The 26,999-nt window shown below is 43.1% G+C and overlaps 1 protein-coding gene across 3 annotated transcripts in view; it reads right to left on the reverse strand.

The window, feature by feature from the left end:
* Positions 1–26,999, reverse strand: part of LOC132099090 (chemokine-like protein TAFA-5) — a 400,739-nt gene that overhangs the window by 139,981 nt on the left and 233,759 nt on the right. The window contains exon 3 of one of the 3 annotated variants that reach the window (XM_059505535.1): positions 13,621–13,836. The exons of the other annotated variants lie outside the window; for them this stretch is intronic. Within the exon in view, the coding sequence (XP_059361518.1) occupies positions 13,730–13,836 (107 nt within the window). The 3' untranslated portion in view covers positions 13,621–13,729. Of the gene's footprint in view, positions 1–13,620; positions 13,837–26,999 lie in introns of those variants that run through there. 3 annotated transcript variants of the gene reach the window in all.

The following is a 26,999-nucleotide window of genomic DNA, read 5'->3' on the forward strand; positions in this document are numbered from 1 at the left end:
AATGTACCCACACTATAGTCCTATTGCGGAACATGCAGTTTAGTTGCACGGTGTAAGATTACAAGTTAATAGTCACATTCAGAGAATGTACAAAGCAAATTAAAACAATATTTGATGTTTGTGATATTTAAACAGTCTACTTCTTATTGACATATTTTCTAACATGAAGGAAATAAGGATATCAGGGCATGTTGTAAAATATGCCAGGTGGTAAATGGGTACAGTTGATAAACCCTTTCTAGGTGGTTAGATGTGCAATTACATGGACTGTACCCATGTCAGCGCCGACATGGGTACAGTTGGAACAAAAAAGCTTCTTGTGTTTATGAGCAAATTGTGGCAAATATGACCTACTTATGGACGTTAATCATTATTAATATTTTAATAGACAAGTTAAGGAAATGTCATTTGAAAAATCACTTGTTTTCAGTCTCTAGTTTTGGTGTGGTAACGGAAAAAGCAAAAAGTGTTCCAACTGTACACAGTCTACCAGATCTGGGGGTTCGAACACATAATAATCGGCAGGGATCCCCAGACCAATAAAATAAGTGTGCCTCCTCTATTTTAAAACCCATGAGCCGCAATTTGATAATACCTAGAATATCAAAATCAACTGCGGGCGGCAGATCCTTTTCCTATTTGGCACCTAAACTCTGGAATAACCTACCTAACATTGTTCGGGAGGCAGTCACACTCTTGCAGTTTAAATCTAGATTAAAGACCCATCTCTTTAACCTGGCTTACACATAACATACTAATATGCTTTTAATATCCAAATCCGTTAAAGGATTTTTAGGCTGCATTAATCAGGTAAACCGGAACCGGAAACACTTCCCATAACACCCTATGTACTTGCTACATCATTAGAAGAATGACATCTACGCTAATATTTGTCTGTTTCTCTCTTATTCCGAGGTCACCGTAGCCACCAGATCCAGTCTGTATCCAGATCTGTATCAGCACCTAGAAAGGACCTCTATTGCCCTGAAAGACAGCGGAGACCAGGACAACTAGAGCCCCAGATACAGATCCCCTGTAAAGACCTTGTCTCAGAGGACCACCAGGACAAGACCACAGGAAACAGATGATTCTTCTGCACAATCTGACTTTGCTGCAGCCTGGAATTGAACTACTGGTTTCGTCTGGTCAGAGGAGAACTGGCCCCCCAACTGAGCCTGGTTTCTCCCAAGGTTTTTTTTTCCATTCTGTCACCGATGGAGTTTCGGTTCCTTGCCGCTGTCGCCTCTGGCTTGCTTAGTTGGGGTCACTTCATCTACAGCGATATCGTTGACTTGATTGCAAATAAATGCACAGACACTATTTAACTGAACAGAGATGACATCACTGAATTCAATGATGAACTGCCTTTAACTATCATTTTGCATTATTGACACACTGTTTTCCTAATTAATGTTGTTCAGTTGCTTTGACGCAATGTATTTTGTTTAAAGCGCTATATAAATAAAGGTGACTTGACTTGACTTGGCTACTGGAAAACGATATGCGCTCTGGCACAGAGTATTGTGAGAAATTGCGCTGCTTACTCAATACGTGCTTTGAAGCTTCAGTGTCATATGTAACATCACTAATCTTTGCCTGTTTATATTAGTAAGGGAGTTGGGGTATTTTGATTTATTTTTGTTTCCTTTTGTTGTGGTAGGTTAGTTAGTTTCTGTTTATTAGGTAGATCTATTATGTTTGTTGTTTTGCTTTGAGCTCCCTCCTGCGTATTACATTGAATTGGGGCTCTCTTTTTGTAATGTACTCTTTTGAGGTTGGTCAGTGATGCTAACTGCTGACACACACACTTGACTGTTACGTGATCTTCCCTCCCCTAGACTTGATAAGGGAACGTGACACACAGAAACTGATTCTTTAATATAAATATTTATCATTGCATACTACAGTCTTTATCACATTTAACTAAAAAAAGTTATCAATATCCAATGCTGTGCAGTACAAATAACTGATAGCAATTCATTATTTTTTTTATTCATTTTTTAAACCAATAAGGATCAGTGCTCAATGCTAAATATTTTTCAAATTTTAGATTCCAATGATTTTTCAATTATTGGACACTGCAACTGTCACATGCTGCATTTTTATAAACATAATTCAAAAAAGAAAATAAATAAAAACACACCTTATTGTAGTGCTACAATCATGGAGAATTAACATTTCTGTTCTTTTCATTTGGTTTGGTTTGAAAGGCAGTTTTCTGTGCATTTGCTTGGGGTTTGTGCATACAAAAACTAGTGTCTCAGACAGTGTGCAAGTACAAAATTTAGTTCATACTCGTACTGCGTCTTAGCTAAGACGCTACGGGAAAAGTCTCTTTTCACGAAATACTGAAGCAAAAAATTATCCTTAATTTTGAATTATTGTAAAGCGCATTTGCAGCAGCACACAGCCATAGGCTCATTGGCTACTCTGCGGCAACTGCACAAGCCTATCGAGCGCAGGCTGATGCAACATCAGACCAATCGTGCCCTCCATGCCACTTCCCGCTGAAACGGGTGTGGCCCAGCCCTATAAAGGGAGCTCGAAAAGGCTGACTCACCTGATTTTTCATCTCTTCAGCGAAGCTCACGCATCATTGGATCACGAGAAGAAGCAAGCGCCATCAGATAGCATCTCATCGGGACGAGCTATTCCTGAAGCCGCTGGCCAACGCCGCCTTCCACTGCCGTTCCTGCTGCCCATATCCTTTCAATTCTATTATATCCAACTGTTCTTTATGCGTGTGTGTGTGTTCGCCCTGTCTGCCGTCGCGTCTTCCGAGGAAGTCGATCTCAGGGCCGCGTCGGGGGAAGAGGACACGTGCTCTCTGCTAGCTTCGGGCAGTGAGGGCTGGGCGAGCTCCGGGGATCTCGCGCCTTCTGCTCAGAAGCCCAGCAAACGAGCTGACATCGAGAAGGAGCCGATGCGAGTGCTCACGCTGGCCGCGACGAGCCTCGGCCTTGAGTGGTCTGCACCAGCCCCCCCCTCTCGTTCCCGACTGGATGGTAGTTTCCTTTCGGATGAGCGTACTTCTCCGAACTCAAAGCCCGCCTCATTTCTTCCTGAGCTTCACGAAGAGGTGGCAAAAGCTTGGAACGCTCCATATTCAGCGCGAATGGTCAGCGCGAATGGTCAGTATACTGAACCAGTATACAGTCCTGCCGTTCAGCTCGTCCATGGCTCCTCGTACGTTTACGAAGTGCATGGACGCAGCGCTCGCTCCTCTCAGACTCAGAGGCATGCGAGTGCTGAACTATTTGGACGACTGGCTGATTCTGGCTCAGTCACGATCAGAGCTCGTGGAACGCAGGGCCAATTTACTCGATCACCTCAAGAAACTTGGTCTCAGTGTCAACTGGACGAAGGGTTTGCTGAACCCCAGTCAGATGATACTGGTTTTGGATATAGCTCTGGACTCACGCCCCATGACGGCGCGGCTGTCGCCACAGCGCGCGTTGGGCATTCAGCGCGCAGCAAGCTTTCTCCGCTGCGGCACGACCTTCTCCCTCAGAGAATTTCAGAAGATGCTAAGTCTCATGGCCTCAGCATCTCCAGTTCTTCAGTTGGGCCTGCTCCGCATGCGCCCCCTGCAGTTCTGGCTGAAAGCGCGAGTACCGCGCGGAGGGTGGATATCCGGTCGGCTGCGTCTCAGGGTCAATTGAACGACTGGTACCAATCAGGTGTAAGCCTGGGGACTTCCTCGAAAGTGAAGATGGTGTCGACAGACGCCTCCACTTCGGGATGGGGAGCGCTGCTCGAGGGCAGACCATCCTTTGGCCTGTGGTCAGAGCGGGAAAAGCTCCAACATATCAACTGTCTGGAAATGCTGGCAGTGGAGAACGCGCTGACGCGCTTTTGTCCCCGAATCAAAGGCCACCACGTCTTAGTCCATTTGGACAACATGTCTGTGGTGTCCTACATAAATCGCCAGGGCGGTCTCAGGTCCCGAAACCTGTACAGGTTGGCAGAATGCCTCCTGGTTTGGGCTCAGCGCAACTTGCACTCGCTGAGAGCAGTTTATGTGCCTGGGCTACAGAATGTGGGTCCAGACAGGCTGTCCAGAAGCAACATTCCCACGGGCGAATGGTCTCTACACCCGCAGACAGTCCAGCTGTTGTGGGAGAGATTTGGCAGGGTGGAAATGGACCTCACCGCGTCCCACGAAAATGCTCACTGCCCCGCGTTCTTTTCCAAGAACGAAAGCGCGCTGTCACGGAGGTGGCCGTGCTGCCCGCTCTATGCTTTCCCCCCCGTCTTCCTCCTTCCACAGGTGATAGAACGGGTGAGGGAAACGAGATGCTCAGTACTGCTTGTAGCACCACTTTGGAAGAACCAACCATGGTTTCCAGATTTGATGCAGTTGAGCTTGTTGGCTCTCGCTTCAGTGAAGCGTGTGGGTGACCTGCACGCGCTCTCGGTGAGCCGACGTGCTTGGAGTTTGGGCCTAATGGCTCAAGGGTCATACTCAAACCTAGGCACGGTTATGTGCCGAAATCCCTCAACACGCCGTTTCGGGCTCAGGTTATTTCCCTGTCTGCCCTGTCGGTGTCAGGAGAGGATGGAGACTCGAGTCTTCTTTGCCCCGTTAAGTGCTTTAAGAGCTTATGTGTCTCGCTCCGCTGTCTTTAGACAGACTGAGCAGCTGTTTGTCTAGTTCAGTGGATGTTCCAAGGGAATGGCTGTTTCGAGACAGAGCCTATCCAGATGGATAGTTGACGCCATAGCGTTAGCTTACGCTTCCAAGGGCCTTCAGTGCCCACTGGGCGTCAGAGCACACTCCACAAAGAGGCGTCGCCTCGTCGTGGGCGTGGTCTAGTGGGATCTCCTTACAGGATATATGTATGGCGGCAGGATGGGCCTCGCCGTCTACATTTATCAGGTTCTATAACCTGGAGGTTCCCGCCCTGCAAGCAAAGCTGCTGTCAGTAAAGTTGAATCAGGGTCCTGATTGGAACTCTGAGATCGCAAGCGCTATGCGCTACCGACTGTTATGTGGGCAGTATTGCGTAAGACCCGCATTACCACATTGGTCAGGCCTTGTCTTGACTATGTGATGTCATATTGCCGCGTCTACGGATGCTGCTAGATATGGGACGGAGGGCCCCCCCCTCCTGTTCTGGACTCTCTGTGAGTCCCTCTGGTGACTGTGCACTGTAAATCCTGGGCGTCGCTTCCAGGTTTATTGGTGTGTGATCCCTGCGCGCACGGCGCTTTACATGGGGTTCCCGTAGCGTCTTAGCTAAGACGCAATACGAGAGAACTCTCATAAGAGAACGTACTCGGTTACTTACGTAACCTCGGTTCTCTCTAGAAGAGGGAACGAGTACTGCATTCTCTGCCGTGCGTACGATTCACTCTGGTTCGCTTCGGCGATGAAATAAATCAGGTGAGTTAGCCTTTTCGAGCTCCCTTTATAGGGCTGGGCCACACCCGTTTCGGCCGGCTCATTGGTCTGATGTTGCATCAGCCTGCGCTCGATAGGCTTGTGCAGTTGCCGCAGAGCAGCCAATGAGCGAGCGAGCCGTCTCGCCTATGGCTGTGTGCTGCTGCAAATGCGCTTTACAATAATTCACAATTAAGGATAATTTTTTGCTTCAGTATTTCGTGAAAGAGACTTTTCCCGTAGCGTCTTAGCTAAGACGCAGTACTCGTTCCCTCTTCTAGAGAGAACCGAGGTTACGTTAGTAACCGAGTACATTCTCTTTTGTGACTTGAATTGTATGTGGGTCCTTTTAAAAAGGTTTTTATTTAATGAAAAAATTGCCTTATTAAATGAAATATTATTTAGAAGGTTTTTTCAATTTCTTTTCTTCCCTTTTCCTGAAATTCCTGGAATTTTGGTCAATATTGATTAAACAGTATTTAGCTAAATGTGCTTTTATGCGTAAAGTTTGGCTGCTATTGGGCTGGTTTAGGCCTGTCATGGATAAATAATGATGACAATAAAACCACCAGTAGGTGACAGCAAGACCTTGTTTTGGTAAATTATTTATTGAATCATTCAAGTCAAATGACTCTTTTAAAATGGCTGATTCAATTCAAAACGTAACAAGCCTGCATCCCAATGCACATAATATCCATCCTAAATTCTATGTAATATTATTAATTTTCAATACTATTTAGGGCAGACAGCCTGGATAGTATGCACATTGGGACGCAGGGAAAGTGTCCATCTGAATGGGCCACTGAATCTGGCTCACTTGATTTATTCAAAAACTGGTTCATTCAAGGAACAAAAATCATACATTTTCTGTTGTCTTCTTTTTAAAGAAATTAAAAAGTTGCGCTTGAACCATTTTTCACTGAAAAATTATAAAAACTTGCTCCCACTTAAATGCAAAGTTTGTTACAGAACCAGGTTCTGATTGGCCAGTTGCAGTTATTCGTAAATTATCTTTCAGTAATTTAACATTTCATTTGCATGATAAGTTTTACATAATACACATTATTAATCCAAAAGGGATGGTTAGCGGGGATGGTGGGTGTACTGAGGGGATGTTTTTTGGTATTTTTTTTCAACCAGGGGGAAGCCACCCCCCCGCATCCCCCCTCAATTCGAGCTCTGCACATTTGAGCAGCTGATAGTGCTAGTTGTCTGACCATATACACCAGGGAGAGACTATCAATCCTGGATGAGTTGAAAAGGAGGAGACACGGCTGTAGAGTGTGTAAGATACGAAAGGAGAAGAGACGGAGATTTAAAATTTATCTTCCTTTGGTAATAATAGGGAATGTGAGGTCTTTTGCAAATAAGACTGGCAGTGCTGGTGAGGAATCAGAGGGAGTACGGGGATGCAGTATCATGTGCTTTACTGAGACAAGGCTACTGTGTTGTTATGCATGGGTGATTTAAAGAGGTGTGTCCAAAGGTGAAAGGTTATAAAATAAAAGATGGTTGACACGGCTAAAGGATGACTGTGTTTAGGTCTGTCTGTAAAGTAAAAGCAAAACATGGTGTCAGAAGAGGTGAATATTGACTAAAAAGAAAGTCTAAAGTAGCGAGAGAAGATATATTAAGCCCAAACGTGCAAGAGAGAAAACGGAGAAATCAGAGATAAATTTAAAACAGGAGTAACAAGCGACAAAACAGCGAAAGCAAGTGTGCTTTGACAAAGAAAAGAAAACGCAGAAATGGATAAGTTTCAAACCCCGTCTGGTATGCAGCTGACAGGAAATTTAGCAGAAAACTGGAAGAGATTCAAGCAACGTTTCACCATATACTTGAATGCAAGCGGTGTAGGTGGCGATGACGAAAAAAGAAAAGCATTTATATTGCTACATGTCATCGGTGAGGACGCACTTGACATTTACAACAGCTTCCAAATAACAGAGGATGAATTTAAATTGCAGAACGTCATGGCCCGTTTTGAAGAGTACTTTGTGTCGAAACAGAACGTCACGTATGAAAGGTACAAATTCTTCTCTTGCGACCAAAAAACGGGGCGAAAGTTTTGATCAGTATTTAGCGGAGCTTCATACTATGAGTAAAACCTGTGACTTTGGGGACTTGCGCGAATCTCTGATAAGGGATAAAATAGTATGTGGCATTCCAGACAATTCAGTACGAGAGAGACTGTTGCGAGAGCAAGATCTTACACTAGAGAAAGCAGTAAGCATATGCAGAGCGGCAGAGACGACTCGCGCACAAGCAAAGGAATTAAACAAGCAAGACAAAACAGTGCATGCTCTCAAAAACCTAAAGCCACCGCAAAGTAAATTTAAACAAGCAAAGACTCGATCAGATTCGAATAAAAATGCATGTGGAAAGTGCGGCAGCCGCCACGAACCCAGGATGTGTCCAGCATTTGGAAAAACTTGCAATAAATGTGGCAAATGCAATCACTACGCAAAATGCTGCAAAACAAGAAATACTGGAACTAAAGTACACACTTTAGAAGAAAACACAGAGACATTCTTTGTGGATTCATTAAAAGTGTGCAGCAATAACAAAGATGAATGGATTGTACCATTAACAATTAGTGGTACAATTGTGCCATTTAAATTGGACACAGGTGCACAAGTCAATCTCATATCAGAGAAAGAATACAAAACTCTCAGACAGAAGCCAAAAATAAACACAGTCAAGATAAAAGTCACAGGCTATACAGGAGAAGAGGTGCCTGTGAAAGGCAGCTGCATAGCAAACGTCCTATACAAAGGGAAGCACCACAGAATACAGATGCTGGTTGTAAACAAAGATGTACAGCCAATACTAGGTTTAAAAACATGTGTGCGATTAGACTTAGTAAAGAAAGTCTTCATGGTTAATGTGCATAAGGACACAAGCAATGAGACACTTCTCAATTAATTTAGAGACACTTTTGAGGGGCTGGGAAGCCTGCCAGGGGAACATAAAATTCACATTGACCACCAAGTGGCACCAGTCATACATGCATGTCGAAAGGTTCCCTTTGCTTTAAGAGGAAAGCTTAAAGAAGAACTACTTCGCATGGAAAAACTGGGAGTGATAGCAAAAACTGAAGAGCCCACAGACTGGGTGAGCTCCTTACATATAGTGGAAAAGAAAAACGGCCAGCTCCGAATCTGTCTGGATCCAAGAGATCTAAATAAGGCCGTCAAGAGAGAACACTTTAAGTTACCCACTCGAGAGGAAATCATGTCACAATTTGCAGGGGCAAAATGGTTCAGCAAGTTGGACGCTTCTACAGGATTCTGGCAGATGAAGCTGGACGAGGCGTCATCAAGACTCTGCACCTTTAACACCCCTGAGGGCAGATACAGGTTTCTGAGGTTACCATACGGCATACTCTCAGCTCCAGAGGTATATCACAAAACCATTAGAATGATCTACGAGCACATTAAAGGTGTGGAAACAATGATGGACGACATCATAGTCTATGGCGCAACCAAAGAGGAACATGACACCAGACTTCGAGAGGTACTTGAAGTGACTCGTAGAGTCAATCTGAAGCTCAACAAAGAGAAATGTGAATTTGGAATGAAATCACTAACCTTTCTAGGAGATGTCATCTCGGAGGAGGGCATAAAGCCTGACCCTAAGAAAACAACTGCAATTGAAAACATGGAGAGACCACAGAACAAAGATGATGTTAGACGCTTTCTTGGTATGGTTACATACCTCGCAAAATTCATACCACAGCTTTCTGCACTTCGTAGTCTACTGGAACAAAAAAACGAATGGATGTGGGCACATGAACAAGAAACCTGCTGGAAAACTTTGAAAGAAATTCTGATAGCAGAACCTGTGCTGAAGTTCTAAAGTCCAGAAAGACACATAAGGATTTCAGCCGATGCATCACAGTACGGTGTGGGAGCTGTGTTACTCCAGCAGTATGATGATGTATGGCAGCCAGTGGCCTATGCACCCAGAGCGCTATCTGCTACTGAAACAAGATACGCGCAAATAGAGAAAGAATTGCTAGCTATTACGTATGCATGTGAGAGGTTCCATCAATTTGTATACGGACAAGCATTTACTGTAGAGACTGACCATAAACCACTGATTCCTATTATGGCCAAGTCGCTGAATGATTGTCCCCTAAGAATACAGAGAATGCTCATCAGGCTACAAAAATATGATGCAAATTTGATTTACACACCGGGCAAGTACATGTTTGCAGCGCACACACTGTCTCGTGCCGTAGATAGACAAGAGGAAACCGAAACCTGTGCTACAGAAATCAAAGCTTACGTGAACATGATTGTAGCCTCGCTCCCAGTGTCTGCAGACAGGACTGACCAGATCAAACAGGAGACGGAGAAAGATGAAACAATGAAAGAACTTAAGGTGGCTATTCAGGAAGGATGGCCGGAAGAAAAAAAAGACTGTCCTGTTAGAATTAGGGATTACTGGGCCTGCAGATCAGAGCTTACGGTTGTAGATGGAATAATCTTCAAAGGCTGTAAATTTGTCATCCAGGCAAATCCATAAAAAAAATCCATGAAGGGCACCTCGGAGAAGAAAAGTGCAAAAGGAGAGCTAGGGAAGTAATGTACTGGCCCACGATTAATCTGGACATTTCGCAGTTGACAGCTGCATGCGAGCTTTGTTTAACCTTCAGGCCCAGACAGCAGGCAGAGCCTCTTCTTCCTCATCTTGTAACAAGTAGGCCTTACTACAAGGTTGGAGCAGATTTATTTGACTGTGATGGGAAGAGTCATTGTAGTAACAGACTACTACTCTAATTATCCAGAGGTGGCCACACTGCAGTCTACTGCTAGCAAAGCAGTCATTGCCTTCATGAAGTCCACGTTTGCTCGCCATGGTGTCCCCTGTGTAGGCTTTACAGACAACGGACCTCAGTTTTCTAGTAGTGAATTTTAGAAGTTTTCAGAGGAATGGGGTTTTCGCCATGATACATCCAGTCCAAATTACCCCAGATCAAATGGACTGGCAGAGAATGCCGTTAAAAAATAGTGAAAGGACTCATGCGCAAGGCACATGCTGGTAATGAAGACTTTCATAGAAGTCTCATGATCTACAGAAGTGCACCACTGGAGAACGGGTTGTCCCCAGCTCAGATGCTCATGGGTAGAAGAATTCGAACAAATTTGCCCATTAGAGAGGATCTTCTGGACACTCCACACACTAGTCAAGTGAAAAGCTTTAAGCTGAAACAAAAAATCAAACAAAAGAGGTTGTATGATAGAAAAGCGAAACCACTGACAGCCCTGAAACCGGGAGACACCATCAAAATAAGGAACCACAATACAGGTATGTGGTCTCAACAGGGCAAAGTGAAAAAACAAGTGGCTCCAAGGTCTTATGAGATTTTGACGGATGGCGGAACAACACTGCGACGGAACAGAATTGATTTGTGTCCTAAGCAAAGCTCTGAGACAGAGATGCAGGATCCAACAACAACAGCAGTAATTTCTGAGTCGATGGTTACAGAGAATGGACAGGTTGCAGAGACAGTACCAGAGACAATGAAGGAACAAAGACCAAAAAGAAACGTTAAACCTCCAGAAAGACTGATTGAAGTTATGTGAAGTGTTGAGGTACAAGGGACTTTAGTTTCTTTGGTAAAAAAAGGAATAGGTAGTAAAATCAATTAATAGTGATTCAAAGTTATATCGCATATGAATATTGTTGTTACTGTTGATGAGACTCACTATGCAATATCAAAGTATAAGTGTTCTAAAAGTTCATTTCTTTATATATATATATATGTGTTTTTTTTCTCTCTTTAGGGGAGAGATGTGTTGTTATGCATGGGTGATTTAAAGAGGTGTGTCCAAAGGTGAAAGGTTATAAAATAAAAGATGGTTGACACGGCTAAAGGATGACTGTGTTCGGGTCTGTCTGTAAAGTAAAAGCAAAACAGCTACATAAACATAATCCGGACTCTAAAGTCACAATCACTGGTTTTCAAACAGTTAGAGCTGATAGAGACACCACGATCAATTTGTAAACGGTTCAACAAGAGATAACAGAACACTACTACCACGACACTACTATATGCAAATGTAGAAGAGACTTATAATTACACCACCCTCCCCCCACTAGGCAAATCAGAACACAACCTGATTTTACTTAGACCGCATCATAAGCCTGCTGTTCAGCACTAGCCTGTGACCACAAGGATAGTGAGCAGATGGACTATCATTAATTATGTACATTTATTTAAGTAAATTTCAATAAAAAAAAATTGCTTCCCCAATAACAAACCCTGGATCATCAGTGACCTAAAGCCTTTGCCTAAAGAAAATAAGAGGGTCTTTAGAAAAGGCAACAAGAATTAGGTGAAATGTGTTCAAAAGCATTTAAACAGAGGCTGAGGGAATGAAAGGATGCCTACAGAACGAAACTGGAGGACAAGCTCCAACAGAATAGGGTGAGAGGAATTTGGAGCGCTATGAGATAAATGACTAGCTTTAAACAGCCAGGGATGGCAACGGTGGGTAACCTAGATATGGCTAACGAGTTGAACCAGTTCTTCAACAGGTTTCATAAAGGGCCTCCTGCTGCTCTCCAGTGCCCATCCCCCCACAATTACTCCACTTTACCGAAAGAGACCATTCTCAACAATCCTTCTCACTTTCAACAGCTCTCTGACACTCTCCACTGCTGATAATCCACAGGCCACACTGACCATCGAAGAGGACCAGGTTAAGAGGGAGCTTTGGAGACTTCACCAGAGAAAGGCAGCAGTACCTGATGGCATTTGTCCAGACTCCTCAGAGTAGCTGAGTGGAGTGCTCCAGGCTCTGTTCAACTTTAGTCTCAGTCTGGAAAGAATGCCGGTGCTCTGGAAAACAGACCCATCTCTTTAACCTTTAACACATTAACACATTTCTAATATTCAAATCCATTAAAGGATTTTTTGGCTGCATTAATTAGGAAACCAGAACCGGGAACACTTCCCATAACATACAATGTACATGCTACATTGTATGGCATGTACGCTAATATTAATCTGTTTTTCTCTTATTCCGATGTCACCGTATCCACCAGATCAGTCTGTATCCAGATCACATGGTCACTGCAGTTACCCGGATCCAGTACGTATCCAGTCCAGATGGTGGATCAGCATCTAGAGAGGACCTCTACAGAATGTCAGAGGAGACCAGGACAACTAGATGAGCCCCAGAGACAGATCCACAGTTAAGACTTTGCTGCAGCCTGGAATTGAACTGCTGGTTTTGTCTGGCCAGAGGAAAACTGGCCCACCCGACTGAACCTGTTTTTCCCAAGGTTTTTTCTCCATTATGTCACCGATGGAGTTTTGGTTCCTTGCCACTGTCACCTCTGGTTATTTAGTCAGGGACACTTAATTTCCAGTGATATCATCGACCTGATTGCACAGATACTATATAAACTGAACTGAGCTGGATTATGACATCACTGAATTCAATGATGAACTGCATTTTTGCATTATTGACACACTATTTTTCTATTTAATGCTGTTCAGTTGCATTGCTTTGTCACAATCTGTATTGTTAAACGCGCTATATAAATAAAGGTGACTTGACTTGACCTCCAAGGCAGTATCACCTCAGGCCCATGGCAGAGCAGGCAGTTCAGGATTCCATAACAAAGCAGGTAGTCCAGGAGATAATGGCGGAGCAGGTAGTTTGGCCTCTGTGGTCTTGGCCTTGGCCTTGGCCACTCTGTCCGGAGGCATATAGCAACCCCCCCCCCCCTCCCCTAAAAAAAGGAAAAGAAAAGAAAACATTATTGGGGACAGCAACACTCTCTGGGCTTGACTCTGTAACTGAAGCACTCTCTGGGCTGGAATCGGGAACAGAAGCCCTCTCTTGGCTACACTCAGGAACAGAAGCACTCACTGGGCTGCACACAGGATCTGGAGTTCTCTCTGGGCTGAACTTTTGAACTGGAGCCCACTCTGGGCTAAACTCTGGGATTGGAGCCCTCTCTGGGCTAAACTTGAGATCTGATGCCCTTCCTGGCACAGACGAGGGAACAACAGCCCTCTCTGGGCTGGACGTAGAAACAGGAGCCCTCTCTGGGCTAGACTTGGGGTCTGAGTCACCTCCTTGGGCCAGACATGAGCACCGCAGCCCTTTCTGGGCTGGACATGGGAACAGGACTGAATGTGGTGGGCTTTTGCAAGGGCTCCACACAGCGGAGTAATAGCGGACTTGGCTCTGGGTTGATGCCCATAATGAGTAATGCTTCTGGGCTGGCCGCAAGGAGATGGGATCCACTGAGGAACAGTGTCATGTTGATGTAATCAGGCAGGGTCCACGTGGACCCGCCCAGTGGCATCCGCATAGCTATCCACTAATCCAGACCACCCCAGAAACATTCCACATGTGTCCAGTGGCCGAGGGAAGTCTGGTGAGAGCAGGTGAGGAATTCTTTTATGTACTCATCCAGGGCACGGATGTCTTGGAAAACAGAACACAAATGATCAACTGATTCCATAGAAATACAAAATAACAGAACACGCACTGTTTTCAGAGAATCACGTGATCAACGAAAAACAAAGCATCACTTTCTGTCCAATCACGTGCACATATCGGAATGTTCGAAGCCACGTCATACTTTATGAAGTTTTCATTCATACTTATTCCATTACATTTTTAAATACCCAGCCATAAAAGTTATATGAAGAATAAACATTATTTAAGAAAAAAAAATATGGCATAAGCAGTTCATATATGTGAACATTATTCTTCTATTACATCATATTGATATTCATACTGGCATTTAATGCAACAGTTTAAATAGTAAATTATTTTACAGAGAGAGAAATACAACAAACACACACACACATTGTTAGGTTTTTTTTGTCTACGTAACATGAGTCAATCTACGGAATTTGTGGTCTTCGTCCTACAGAGTGTCTTTCATAGGCTTTTGGCTGCTATATTTTTTTTTATTAACCACCAGATGGTGTTGTTTTTGACACTTGCGAAGCGTAGAATTTTTTCCAGAAACAATCAGAAAGCCTCAGTGCTCCATGAAGCTTCATTTGCCCATCACTGGTCAGTTAATCTGTCCAAACTCTGCTGTTAGGATGGCGAAGCAGGCAGACAATGTTAATTCCAACAATATAAAGTTATTTTATGGGTTATCAAACAATGACAAGAAAGAGCTAACACACAGGGTAACATCTACATTAACTGACAAACACAAAGAGCAAAAGAGGGAGACTACATAGGATCACTAATGAGGGTAAAACAGATGCAGTTGTGTACTGATCAGAATCAGAAGAGCTTTATTACCAAGTATGTTTACACACACAAGGAATTTGACTTAATGACAGGAGCTTCCAGTGTACAAACATAGTGCAGACATACATAGCAATAACACAGCAGGGATGTAATATAACACTAATATAAAAAAAGATAAACAAAATATTAAATAACGTGCTACACATATATATATATATATATATATATATATACAGTACAGACCAAAGGTTTGGACACACCTTCTCATTCATATAGTTTTCTTTATTTTCATGAATATGAAAATTGTAGATTCACACTGAAGGCATCAAAACTATGAATTAACACATGTGGAATTATATATGGAATTATATACGTAACAAAAAAGTGTGAAACAACTGAAAATATGTCATATTCTAGGTTCTTCAAAGTAGCCACCTTTTGCTTTGATTACTGCTTTGCACACTCTTGGCATTCTCTTGATGAGCTTCAAGAGGTAGTCACCTGAAATGGTCTTCCAACAGTCTTGAAGGAGTTCCCCGAGAGATGCTTAGCACTTGTTGGCCCTTTTGCCTTCTGTCTGCGGTCCAGCTCACCCCTAAACCATCTCGATTGGGTTCAGGTCCGGTGACTGTAGGACAGGACCAGTCTCTCAAGTGACTTCATAACCACAGACGTGAGAGTGACAGTCATTAAGTCTAAATCAGTGATTTTGGGCTTTTTGGGGACCGGAATGATGGTGGAGAACTTGAAGCAGCAGGGAACTGCACACAGCTCCAATGATCTGTTGAAGATCTATGTGAAGATGGGGGCCAGTTGGTCAGCACAGACTTTTAAACAAGCAGGTGAAACACCATCTGAGCCTGATGGTGATTGTTAATGAACTTAAGAAGGTAATGAGCAGAACCAAAAAATGGCAAACAGGAACCTAAAGGGAAAACAGAAAAGAACAGGAACTGAACCATATATGGGCGAAAAGGAAGGGAACACAAACAGACGACGAAACATGAGTCTAAAACTCTGTCCTGTCTGTCCTGTAAGTCTTATTTGTTGTTCTCTGTCTTAAGCTTCTCAAAAGCAGTACAATATGCCAAAGAGTAAGGCGAAGACTAGGCATTTAAAGGGCGATTCCAGATGGCACTATAGGATCAAAGCATGCTGAGTCGGCTCTCGAGGGGGCTGACTGTCCGCATTGTGAGCGATTGCCAATGCGGACACTTCGATCCGGGAGGGCTCTCTTAGAGGAGATAGACAGATAAAAAATTGACTGGCCTGTTGAGAAACAAACTGACTAGCAGAAAAGCAAGTTAGACGAACGCTTTCTGCGACCGAGGCAACCACTTCCACGCTGGAGCCTCCCTTTCTTTCCAGATCTCCATGACGAAATCACGGAATCACCCCTATTCAACCCTATTCAACCCTATTCAACCCGCCTCTTCGGCCCTCTCACCTCAGTGCTGTCGGGAGGTCAGTCTGCCAACCCTGCCATAGTTTCAGTGCACAACATTTTCCAGCGAGCGCTGCTCTCAGTTATTTCCACTTATGAGCGTAGCGGAGCTGAGAATCTCGCCGCCCCTTCGGGGGCCTCTTACACCAGAAGTCAGTCTTGAGAGACTGATTCCCTTAGTAGATTATTTAGTAGCGTTAAAACTACTGCCAAATGTATCTCAGTGGGTCCTGCGTACAGCAGAAAAAGACTACTGCATTCACTTCGGCTACCCACTGCTGATGTTCAGTGGGGTTACACCGACACTAGTCGGCCCCCAGCAGGATCTGGTTATGGAACAACAAGTGAATACCCTATTAAGGAAGGAGGCCATTGCGGTGGTCCCTCCACTAGACAGGGAATCCAGGTTTTACAGTCGGTATTTCATAGTTCCAAAGAAGGATGGGGGGTTATGTCCGATCTTAGACTTCAGTCAGCTGAACCACTCAGTTATGTCACTGAAGGTCAAAATGCTCACCATGATGCAGGTTGTAGCTCATATCAGATTCGAGGACAGGTTTGTCACAATTGACATCGAGATGTCGTTCTCACTCACATGGGGGAGCTGGGCTTGGACTAAACGGCAAGAAGAGTGTACTTTCTCCAGTTCAGAGAACCACCTATCTAGGTGTAGTGTGGGATTCGACCTTGATGCAGGCACGTCTGTCTCCTGTTCGGATCGAGTCAATCCTCACGTCAGTCAAGAGAGTCAAAGAAGGCCAGTCACTCACTGTCAAACAGTTTCAGAGACTATTAGGGCTGATGGTAGCTGCATCCAACGTGATACCTTTTGGCCTGCTGTACATGAGACCCCTACAGTGGTGGCTCAAGTCCAAGGGTTTCACACCGAGGGTGGATCCACCTCGAACTATCAAGGTCACGCGGCAATGCCTTCGTGTCTTAGCCACGTGGAAGAGACCTTGGTTCTTGAATCAGGGCCCGGTGCTGGGAGCTCTTTGTCGCCGTGTAATGCTAGCGATAGATGCGTCCCTCACCGGCTGGAGTGCGGTCATGAGTGGCCACCCTGCCCACGGTCTGTGGAGCGGTCGCCATCTGACATGGCATATCAATTGTCTAGAGATGCTAGCAGTGTATCCAGCATTAAAACATTTCCTCCCAGACCTGAGAGGTCACCATGTGTTGGTGCGCACCGACAACACTCAGTGGGGTCTGCGCTCGCGCCCCTTGTACAAGTTGGCACACCAGATCCTTCTGTGGTCCCAGGGCAAACTCCTCTCACTCAGAGCAGTGTATATTCCTGGGAGATTGAATGTGGGAGCAGACATACTGTCGAGACAGGGGCCAAGGCCCGGGGAATGGTGGCTTTACCCTGAGGTGGTGAAGCAGATATGGAGAGTGTTTGGCATAGCCCAGGTGGACCTCTTTGCGACTCAGGAGACATCGCAATGTCCCCTCTGGTTCTCTCTAGTTCATCCAGCTCCGGAGTTGTGGAAACTGTGGGTGTGGCCCCTGAGGGGGCACAGCTCATAGCATCCGGTCTCTCAACCGAGGTTATTGAGACCCTACTCCAATCCAGAGCTCCCTCTACAGGGAAACTGTATGCCCTGAGGTGGAAACTCTTCACCTCATGGTGCAGAGAACGCCAGCTTGACCCTGTTAACTGCCCAGTTGGTACAGTTCTGGAGTTTCTCCAAGCTAGGCTCTCTGCGGGGTTAACTCACTCCACCTTAAAGGTGTACGTGGCGGCCATTGCTGCTTACCATGTCCCTTTCAATGATCAGTTAGTGGGTAGACTAACCCCCTAGTTACATGTTTCCTTCGCGGTGCGCTGAGGCCTCCAGTACGGCCCCGTGTTACCCCCTGGGACTTGGTTGTGGTTTTAGAGGCTCTTTGTACAGCTCCATTTGAGCCAATACATGATATCTCACATAGACATCTGACTCTTAAGACTACCCTGTTACTGGCTATCAGCTCTCTAAAGAGAGTTGGAGATCTTCAGGCCCTCTCGGTGGCCCCTACCTACCTAGATGTTGCCCCTGGTATGGACAAAGCATTTTTATACCCTTGAGTGGGTTATATTCCTACAGTTCCCTCTGTCAGGCCACATCCCATAGTACTGCAGGCCTTCTGCCCTCCTCCCTTTCGGGAGCCAGACCAGAAAAGCTATTTTGTATGTGTCCAGTTCGAGCACTGGACGCATTTGTCCACAGAGCTGCCCTGTGGAGAAAATCAGACCAATTGCTTGTTTGCTACGGTCCCCCTAAAAAGGGTTTTCCTGCCTCTAAGCAGACCCTAAGCTGTTGGATAGTTGAGGCTATCAATATATATCTTATGAGTCCTCTGGTCTTTCCCCTCCTTTGGGAGTCAAGGCTCACTCTACTCTGGGTATGGCGGCCTATTGTTATTCTTGTTATTTTTACAGTTGATCACTAGGTGGGACCATTAACCCCTGAGATAGGCCTGTGCAAAAAAAGGCTTCGTTTCTGGCTTGTATATGGAGTTATATGGAGTATAACAGCAAATTATAGTGTTTGTGTGTGTGTGTGTGTGTGTGTGTGTGTGAGAGAGAGAGAGAGAGAAAGAGAGGATGTGAGAGAGACCTTTGTGCACTTACCTTGATGTATCTGAAAAAATCCAAATATGCACCTCATGCTCTCAGAACTACATGGAGTAAACAATAAAAAAAGAAGTGTGTTTATGCACCTGCTGCCTTTTGATGGTGAAAAGTACGGATGGCCTATGTGTGAAATGGTCGTCTTTTCTTGATGGTAAAGCTAGTTTAAAACCTTAAAATCCTGTAAAAAATCTACTTTGCATCAAATTTATGAACATAATGTATTATGAACCAAAATGCAATACCAACTTCAAATAAGATGCAGCTCGCTGGAGGGGTCAAGCTGCATAATCATTTCTAAAACTTCAGTACAAGTTAAGCTCTTTCTCGTGTTGCTTGCTGTTCTTCTCACCATTAAATGACCAGCACAATGGCATGCAAGTGTTTAAATCCACATTCTTTGCTTTTGTTTAGTCTATACTTATCACCACCATTAAAAGGCAGCAGGTGCATAATTACACTTTTGTTTACTCCATGTAATTCTGAGAGCTGAGGTGCACATTTTCATTTTCTCAAATACATCAAGGTAAGTGCGCAAAGGTCTCTCTCACACCCACTCTCTCTCTCTCTTTCTCACACACACACATACACACACCATATAATATGCTTTTATACTCCATATAGCTTCATATACAAGTCAGAAACTAAGCTTTTTTTGCACAGGCCTATCTAAAGGGTTAATGGTCCCACCTTGTGATCAACTGTAAAAATAACAAATGTTACCTCTTCCCAACAGGGAAAACCACCAACAATCAAGAATCTCACACGAGGGAGAAAAAATTTAAATCTAATGCTGCACAAAAACTAAAAATGCATCAAAGCCAATGTTGCTACTAATCTTCGACATGCCCAAGACTGTTATAAAAAGTAAAAACAAAATCCAGCCACAATTACTTTTATATTGAAAATAAGTCATTTTGTGTGTGTTTTTTCCCCCAAATCAGTGACATCATTAATGAACTTGGCAATTAAAATCGGTTAAAATCTTGAGTTAAAATCTTGGATTTTTTGATTAACAGATTTATGCAAAAAAAATTGAAAAAAAACCCCGAATCTGATAAATTTTTACAGCAGTTTAATTGAGTGGATGTTTTCCTCCCGAACATAACGAAAGGGTAGTGAATTTGAACAATGCACAAGCGTTAAAAAGATGTGTAAATGATAATTTTTTGTGACGATGCACCAATGACTCGATTAGGCATGTGCAAAAAGTCTTTTTAACGAGTGTCGATTGTCAGTGAGGAAAATTAACCAAAACCTTTCGGACATCATGATGGAGAGCTAACTTTAAGAAAATTGAAATTTGTCATCTATAAGTGGCCATTTGCACCAGCAGATTTAATGTTTTTTTTCTATTCTCTTCTCTTCTCTTCTAGTATTTTCTCTTGTTTTTTCAATCGTGAATATGAAACTATTGTATACAAAACTTTGTGCTACAGCGACTGTGAAGACTGGCTCGGCGGTGTTATTAGTGTTCAGCAGCAAGCGTGAAGAGAGTGAAGGCGCGGTTAGATGTTGAGCTGGAAGTCTGTCCGTCAACCCGCCGCCCGAGGTGCAGGAGAAGACCGCCCGAGGTGCAGGAGAAGAGGGAAGTCGTGGCCTAATGGTTAGAGAGTCAGACTCCCAATCGAAAGGTTGTGAGTTCGAGTCCCGGGCCGGCAGGAATTGTGGGTGGGGGGAGTGCATGTACAGTGCTCTCTCCACCTTCAATACCACGACTTAGGTGCCCTTGAGCAAGGCATCGAACCCCCAACTGCTCCCCGGGTGCCGCAGCATAAATGGCTGCCCACTGCTCCGGGTGTGTGCTCACAGTGTTTGTGTGTGTTCACTGCTCTGTGTGTGTGCACTTCGGATGGGTTAAATGCAGAGCACAAATTCTGAGTATGGGTTACCATACTTGGTAACCCATATGAATGGCTGAATGTCACTTCACTTTCATCACTTTCACTTTCTATGGTTCCAGTGCCTGGATCCTGTTGTCCATAGCGGAGAGGGTTCCTTGTCTTCTCCTTGTATTGGAGCTAGAGAGGCACTTGCTGTTTTTACCTTCTTTAGAGTTTGGTCCACTTGATCGGTGGAGATATTTTTTATTTTTCTCACAGGCTTTACGGCCGGTAGATCGGGGAAGATACTGCGTTGGTAGATGGGGGCTGCGGGTCTTGATTGACTTCTTGTAAAAGAGTCAAGAGTTGATCATGGTCCAGATTCGGAGGCACTTGTACATTCAGAGAGTACAAGGTGGACAGGATCCTTTCTATGGGCCATTTGGTGATGAAAAAAGGATTCCTCGATGCTATCCTAGAGCTGTGTCTCACTAGTTGGGTTGGATCGATGTCTTTGGATCCGGGATTTCATCCGGAGACTCTTTGGAAAGGATTTGTACTAAGATGTCCGAAATATCCATGGCCAGGAAGCAGCAGGTAAGAAGTGAAAGAAATAACATATACTTAATTTCCATGCTGTTTTAGCTGTATTGCAATGATTGCGAGAGTGGTAGTTATTGGAGCGATTTGACAGCTGACCACATCAGCTGGTCACAGCCTATGCTTCCGTGGCCTGACTGAACTAATGCTGCGCTCGATTAAAATTACAATATATTTTAAGTTGTTTCTACTGTTAAAGGACAAAAATGCAAGTGACTATGTTTGCACCTCCATGCAGAGCGCTTAGCTTACCCTCTCGGTTACACTTTATTTCGATAGTCCACTTTTAGACATTCTACTGACTATAAGTAACTTTGTAACTACATGTCAACTACATATCAACTAAATCTCAGAAATTTGTAACTACATGTCTACTAACTCTCAGAGTAGACGGTTAGGGTAGGTTTAGGGTTAGTGTTAGGGGTAGGTTTAGGCTTAGTATAAGTTGACAATAAGTTGACAAAGAAAGTGTTAGAAGATATTAAGCAGACAGTCTACTAATACTCTACTAACTGCTAGTTGACATGTAGTTGCAAAGTTACTTACTGCTAGTAGAATGTCTAAAGTGGACTATCAAAATAAAGTGTTACCCCACTCTCAGCACAAACGCTTGGATATGCGCCTAACAGCGCATATTTATTTAGGTTAAATGTTTAAACTAACATTGTTATATTACACTGTTTTATATCTATAGATTTTATTTTAGGCAAGTCCCTCTTCCTCCTCTAATCACATGCTGGATCCATTACCACACTGTGTTCCAGGGCCCTCACAATTTACAAATTAAGCACTGTATACATATATATGTATATACATAGTGTCATGATCTGGTCTATAAACTTCTGTTCACTCACCACCAGAGGTCACCCGCTCTTCACATTGACTTTCACACTACACTGACTGTTACACATCACCCTGGACTACATTTCTCATGCTCCATTGCTCTAATCACAAGCTCACCTGAAACCAATCACACACAGCTACTATCAATAAAACACATATAAATCAGTCTCACACCATCATTCGGCGCAGTGTATTGTTTAGCCTAGCTACCTTACCAAGCACTTCCTAGTTTCCCGTTTCCCAGTCTTGTTCCTTGACTCGTTGCCTTGATCTTTTGCCTGTTTTTGGATTTTTCTCTATTGTCTTGCCATTTGGACTCTGTTTGCCCCTGCGTGGACTATTGCTTGTGTACTTGGATTACCCCTCTTGACAAGAACTTTGGATATTGTTCGCTGATCGACAACCCACGCATGCTCTCGGAATACTCTTGTGTCTTGCCCTCAACACACCTGTTTGCCATTGTTTGACCCTGCTCGTGTTTGACTATGTTTCTAAATAAAAGCTTACACATGGATCCACATCCCTCATTTCTTGTCAGCTCCCACGTTACACATAGACATTTTATATATATGTGTGTATGTATGAATGTATGTATGTATATAATTTCACACTATGCTAATTAACAGCTTTTTTTGCAAAGGCTATTTTATCTCTTAGTGTGTGTGTTTCTTTCTTTTTTTCTATTCTCAATATAATATTGAACCATTCGTTATGACATCCATGGTTCAATACACGCTTGTGAATTGCGTGGTTTTACGTTTAAATAATTTATGTGCGTTTTATTTCTCTCTGAACTGACTGTTTGTATGTATCTGTAAGTCTACGAGCTGAGATGAGGAAACTCCTCCCCGCGAGTAAATATTCAATCACTATGCTCTAAAGTTAGGGGGCGCTGCACATCATTCCACACTTTAACATATTTATTATGAGAATGTACTGTAGTCATATATGCATCAGTTTGTCTGAGATCATATCTCTGTCCTGCTTTTACAGATGCTAAATATAATGTACAGACGCTCATCTCTGCCAAAACGCACGTGACTACAACGCAAACACAGCATCACAGTTCATCACTTTATTTAGTACTTCACCCAGGATGTAAAGACACACAGGAGTAACTGATTATTTCTCTTAACATGCTACACATTTCTTTTAATATTTCTATGTTTTGTAGTAACCAATAGAAGCTGAAGGAATAGCTGACATTACTCAGACACCTGTGAACACTGAGCAGTGGTTACAGTCAAAGTCAGTTAAATCATCTTTATTATACTCCTGACTGAACTAGGAAGGTGCATTAGAGACAATGAGAAAGTAAGTTCAAGTAAAATATTTGCATTGACCATTTTACCATGTTATTTCCTGCAGTAACTGCGGGGAATATTAACTGAAGAGACCTGATCAACAGCAAGCTTTGGATCTGTGGAATGTGTATTTTTCAAGCATTTTATTACAGGTTTCACTGTTATTTTTCTGCATAGTGATGACTGGTGAAAAGTGTTTATTAATTTATTTCAATGTTTAGTTAACCATAATACTGTCTTTTACATTTTACCAAACCTCTGACTTTTGTTTTTCTACAGAACTCAAAAGAAGATACTTTGAAGAATGCTGGTAATCAAACCCAACACGTTTGTCTTGTATGGACAGTACAAAGGGGACAAAATGGTTTTCATATTTTGGGTGAACTCTCTTTAATTGGCATGCTTTACACTAAATATTAATCATGCTGGGCACAGCCACTTATTGTGCTGTCATTGCAGTTAGTGCTGTAAATAGGTACATTGCTACAACATAAATTGAATGTAGTTTACAATGATGCATTACGTTAGACCTTTACTAATAGATACTTGTATATTATTTGCTCTTTACAGGTACAGAAATAAAAGCTCCTAAAACAAGATGTCACCGGATTAAGATGTGGAAAGACGTTACACCACCGAAAACATAAATCCTGAGCAATTTGAAAATGTGCAACAGCCGAGGAAAAGTACCCATTGTTTCACTAGATAAATAAATACAATATCATTAGTTAACATTAGTAAATGTTGAAATTAACATTAAATAACAATGGGCAATACATTTGTTATAATATGCATTAACCTTTGATACTGTTAAAAAACAACAACTGTTGTTTGTTAGTTCATGTTAGCTCTGATCCACTAAATAATGTCAACAGGCACAACTTTTGTTCTTAACCCTTAAACAGGCAAGAGTGGAAAATGATAAGCAAAAAATATTTCCATGTCATTTTTTACACCATCTGAGCTTAAGTAAAACATATCCAAAAGAATTTTTGAAATATTTGATATATTTTGGATTTTATGAGTTGTGACTCCCAGGTCACGTTGCCTGATTAGGGTATAAAAAAGGACCAAGTCATTAATCTGTTAACTGTTACTGGCCTACTTGCCACTGCATGCTTAAAACAATTATATCCTATACTTTACCTGATGTAATGTTGACAAATTATATATCATTCAAAAGCTTACGAACTCAAGATGCAGCCTGTGAAAACCATTTTTACCATTGCTTTACCTGATGGACCTTGCTTTACCATAAAAATGGTACTCTGTTACCCCCCCATTTTTTAAATAGGCATTAAAGTGCACTATCCAAACTTAAATTGCTGTAATTTATGAACACTTTGGAATATAAACCTAAGGTTGGTCTCTTTTTAAAGAAGAAAATTAGCAGATTCTGGCAAAAGTGAAATTTTTTCAAAGTAGTATCAAAGAAGTATCAAAAAGTTATAGAAGTTTAAATGTACTGTAAATAATATGCGCTATATTAATTTTATTATATTTTATTTATTATAACTATTTTACATAACGGGTTTTACTCTAAAATTGGTATAAAATTAAAGCCTTGTGTCTAAATAAGTTATGTTACAAATTTGAAGTTGATATGAAAAAACTTGAGGTTCATGTGAGATTTTATTTAGGGCGTCATACCACACACATCCAGTGGCAGTCATCAAAACTATTTTGAATTTTGCTTAATGATTTTTTCTCTAGATTTCTCTGTGAATTTCACTTCTATCTCAGAATGACCACCAAATATGAAATCCTGAGACTCAGACCTTTCCAATGATATGTTTGTTGCCAAGATTATAAAAAGTTTTGGTTCTAGAAGACCGTAATGCATAATGTTTTATGACACTTGACCCTGCCCACTAAGGGGGAGGTGACCGCCATTAGATTTTAAAGTACCATTTCCATGGTAAAGCAATGTCTGATTCCAAAATGGTTTCCACAGGATGAATCTTGGGCTTCTAAGCTTTCAAATGATATATGATTTATGATGATTACTAAAAGTTTTAGTAAAAGACAACAGAGAAAAAGACAACGACAAAAAAGAGTGCCAAGCATCCCATAGGTAGGACAGTGACAGTTATGGGGTTAATTTCAGAATCAGAATCAGAATGAGCTTTTATTGCCAGGTATGTTTACACATACGAGGAATTTGTTTTCGTGACAGAAGCTCCGCAGTACAACAGAATGACAGCGACAGAACATAAAACACATAATAAAAGAATATAAAAATACAAAAAATACAAATAAGTAGACAAGGAATGACAATATACAAATTGACAATTGTAGGAAGGTATATTACAAAAATGCAGTTATGTATGTACATGTATATTATGTGCAAAATTTAAGTGTATACTAAGTATTTGTGTTAGATAAATTAAGTGTATGTATATATAAATATAAAGTGTAGTGTGTTCAGTGTGTTCAGTGTGTATCAGCTGTTCATAAGATGGATTGCCTGAGGGAAGAAACTGTTCCTGTGTCTGGTCGTTCTGGCGCTCAGTGCTCTGTAGCGTCGACCAGATGGCAACAGTTCAAAGGGGGAGTGTGCTGGATGTGAGGAGTCCAGAGTGAATTTAACAGCCCTTTTGCTCACTCTGGATAAGTACAGTTCTTGAATAGATGGGAGAGTTGAACCGATGATTCGCTCAGCAGTCCGGACTACCCTCTGTAGTCTTCTGAGGTCTGATTTAGAAGCTGAGCTGAACCAGACAGTTACTGAAGTGCAGAGGATGGATTCGATGATGGTGGAGTAGAACTGTTTCAGCAGATCCTGTGGCAGGTTAAACTTCCTCAGCTGGCGAAGGAAGTACAACCTCTGCTGGGCCTTTTTCACAATGGAGTCAATGTGAATGTCCCACTTCAGGTCCTGAGAGATAGTGGTGCCCAGGAACCTGAATGACTCCACTGCAGTCACAGTGCTGTTCATGATGGTGAGTGCGGGGAGTGCAGGGGGGTTTCTCCTGAAGTCCACAGTCATCTCCACTGTTTTGAGCGTGTTAAGCTCCAGGTTGTTGAGAGTGCACCAGACAGCCAGCTCTTTAACCTCCTGTCTGTAAGCAGACTCGTCACCGTCCTGAATGAGGCCGATGAGTGTGGTGTCATCTGCAAACTTCAGGAGCTTGACAGAGGGGTCCTTAGATGTGCAGTCATTATTTTACAGGGAGAAGAGCAGTGGGGAGAGAACACAGCCCTGGGGAGCTCCGGTGCTGATTGTACGGGTGCTGGATGTGTATTTTCCCAGCCTCACTAGCTGCTGCCTGCCTGTCTGTCAGGAAGCTGTTGATCCACTGACAGACGGAGGTGGGCACGGAGAGCTGAGTTAGTTTGGGCAGGAGGAGGTTTGGCATGATCGTATTAAAAGCCGAGCTGAAGTCCAAAAACAGGATCCTCACATAGGTCCCCGGTCTGTCTAGGTGTTGCAGAACATAATGCAGTCCAGTGTTTACTGCATCGTCCACAGACCTGTTTGCTCTGTAGGCAAACTGAAGAGGATCTAGCAAGGGTCCAGTGATGTCCTTCAGGTGGGCCAGCACCAGTTTTTCAAATGACTTCATGACTACAGACGTTAGAGCCACAGGCCTGTAGTCATTTAGTCCTGTAATTTTGGATTTCTTTGGGATGGGGATGATGGTGGAGCGTTTGAAGCATGAAGGGACTTCGCACAGCTCCAGCGATCTGTTGAAGATCTTTGTGAAGATGGGGGCCAGCTGGTCAGCACAGGATCTCAGACAGGC

Source organism: Carassius carassius, chromosome 22, assembly GCF_963082965.1.
Source record: "Carassius carassius chromosome 22, fCarCar2.1, whole genome shotgun sequence".
Classification (NCBI taxonomy): domain Eukaryota; kingdom Metazoa; phylum Chordata; class Actinopteri; order Cypriniformes; family Cyprinidae; genus Carassius; species Carassius carassius.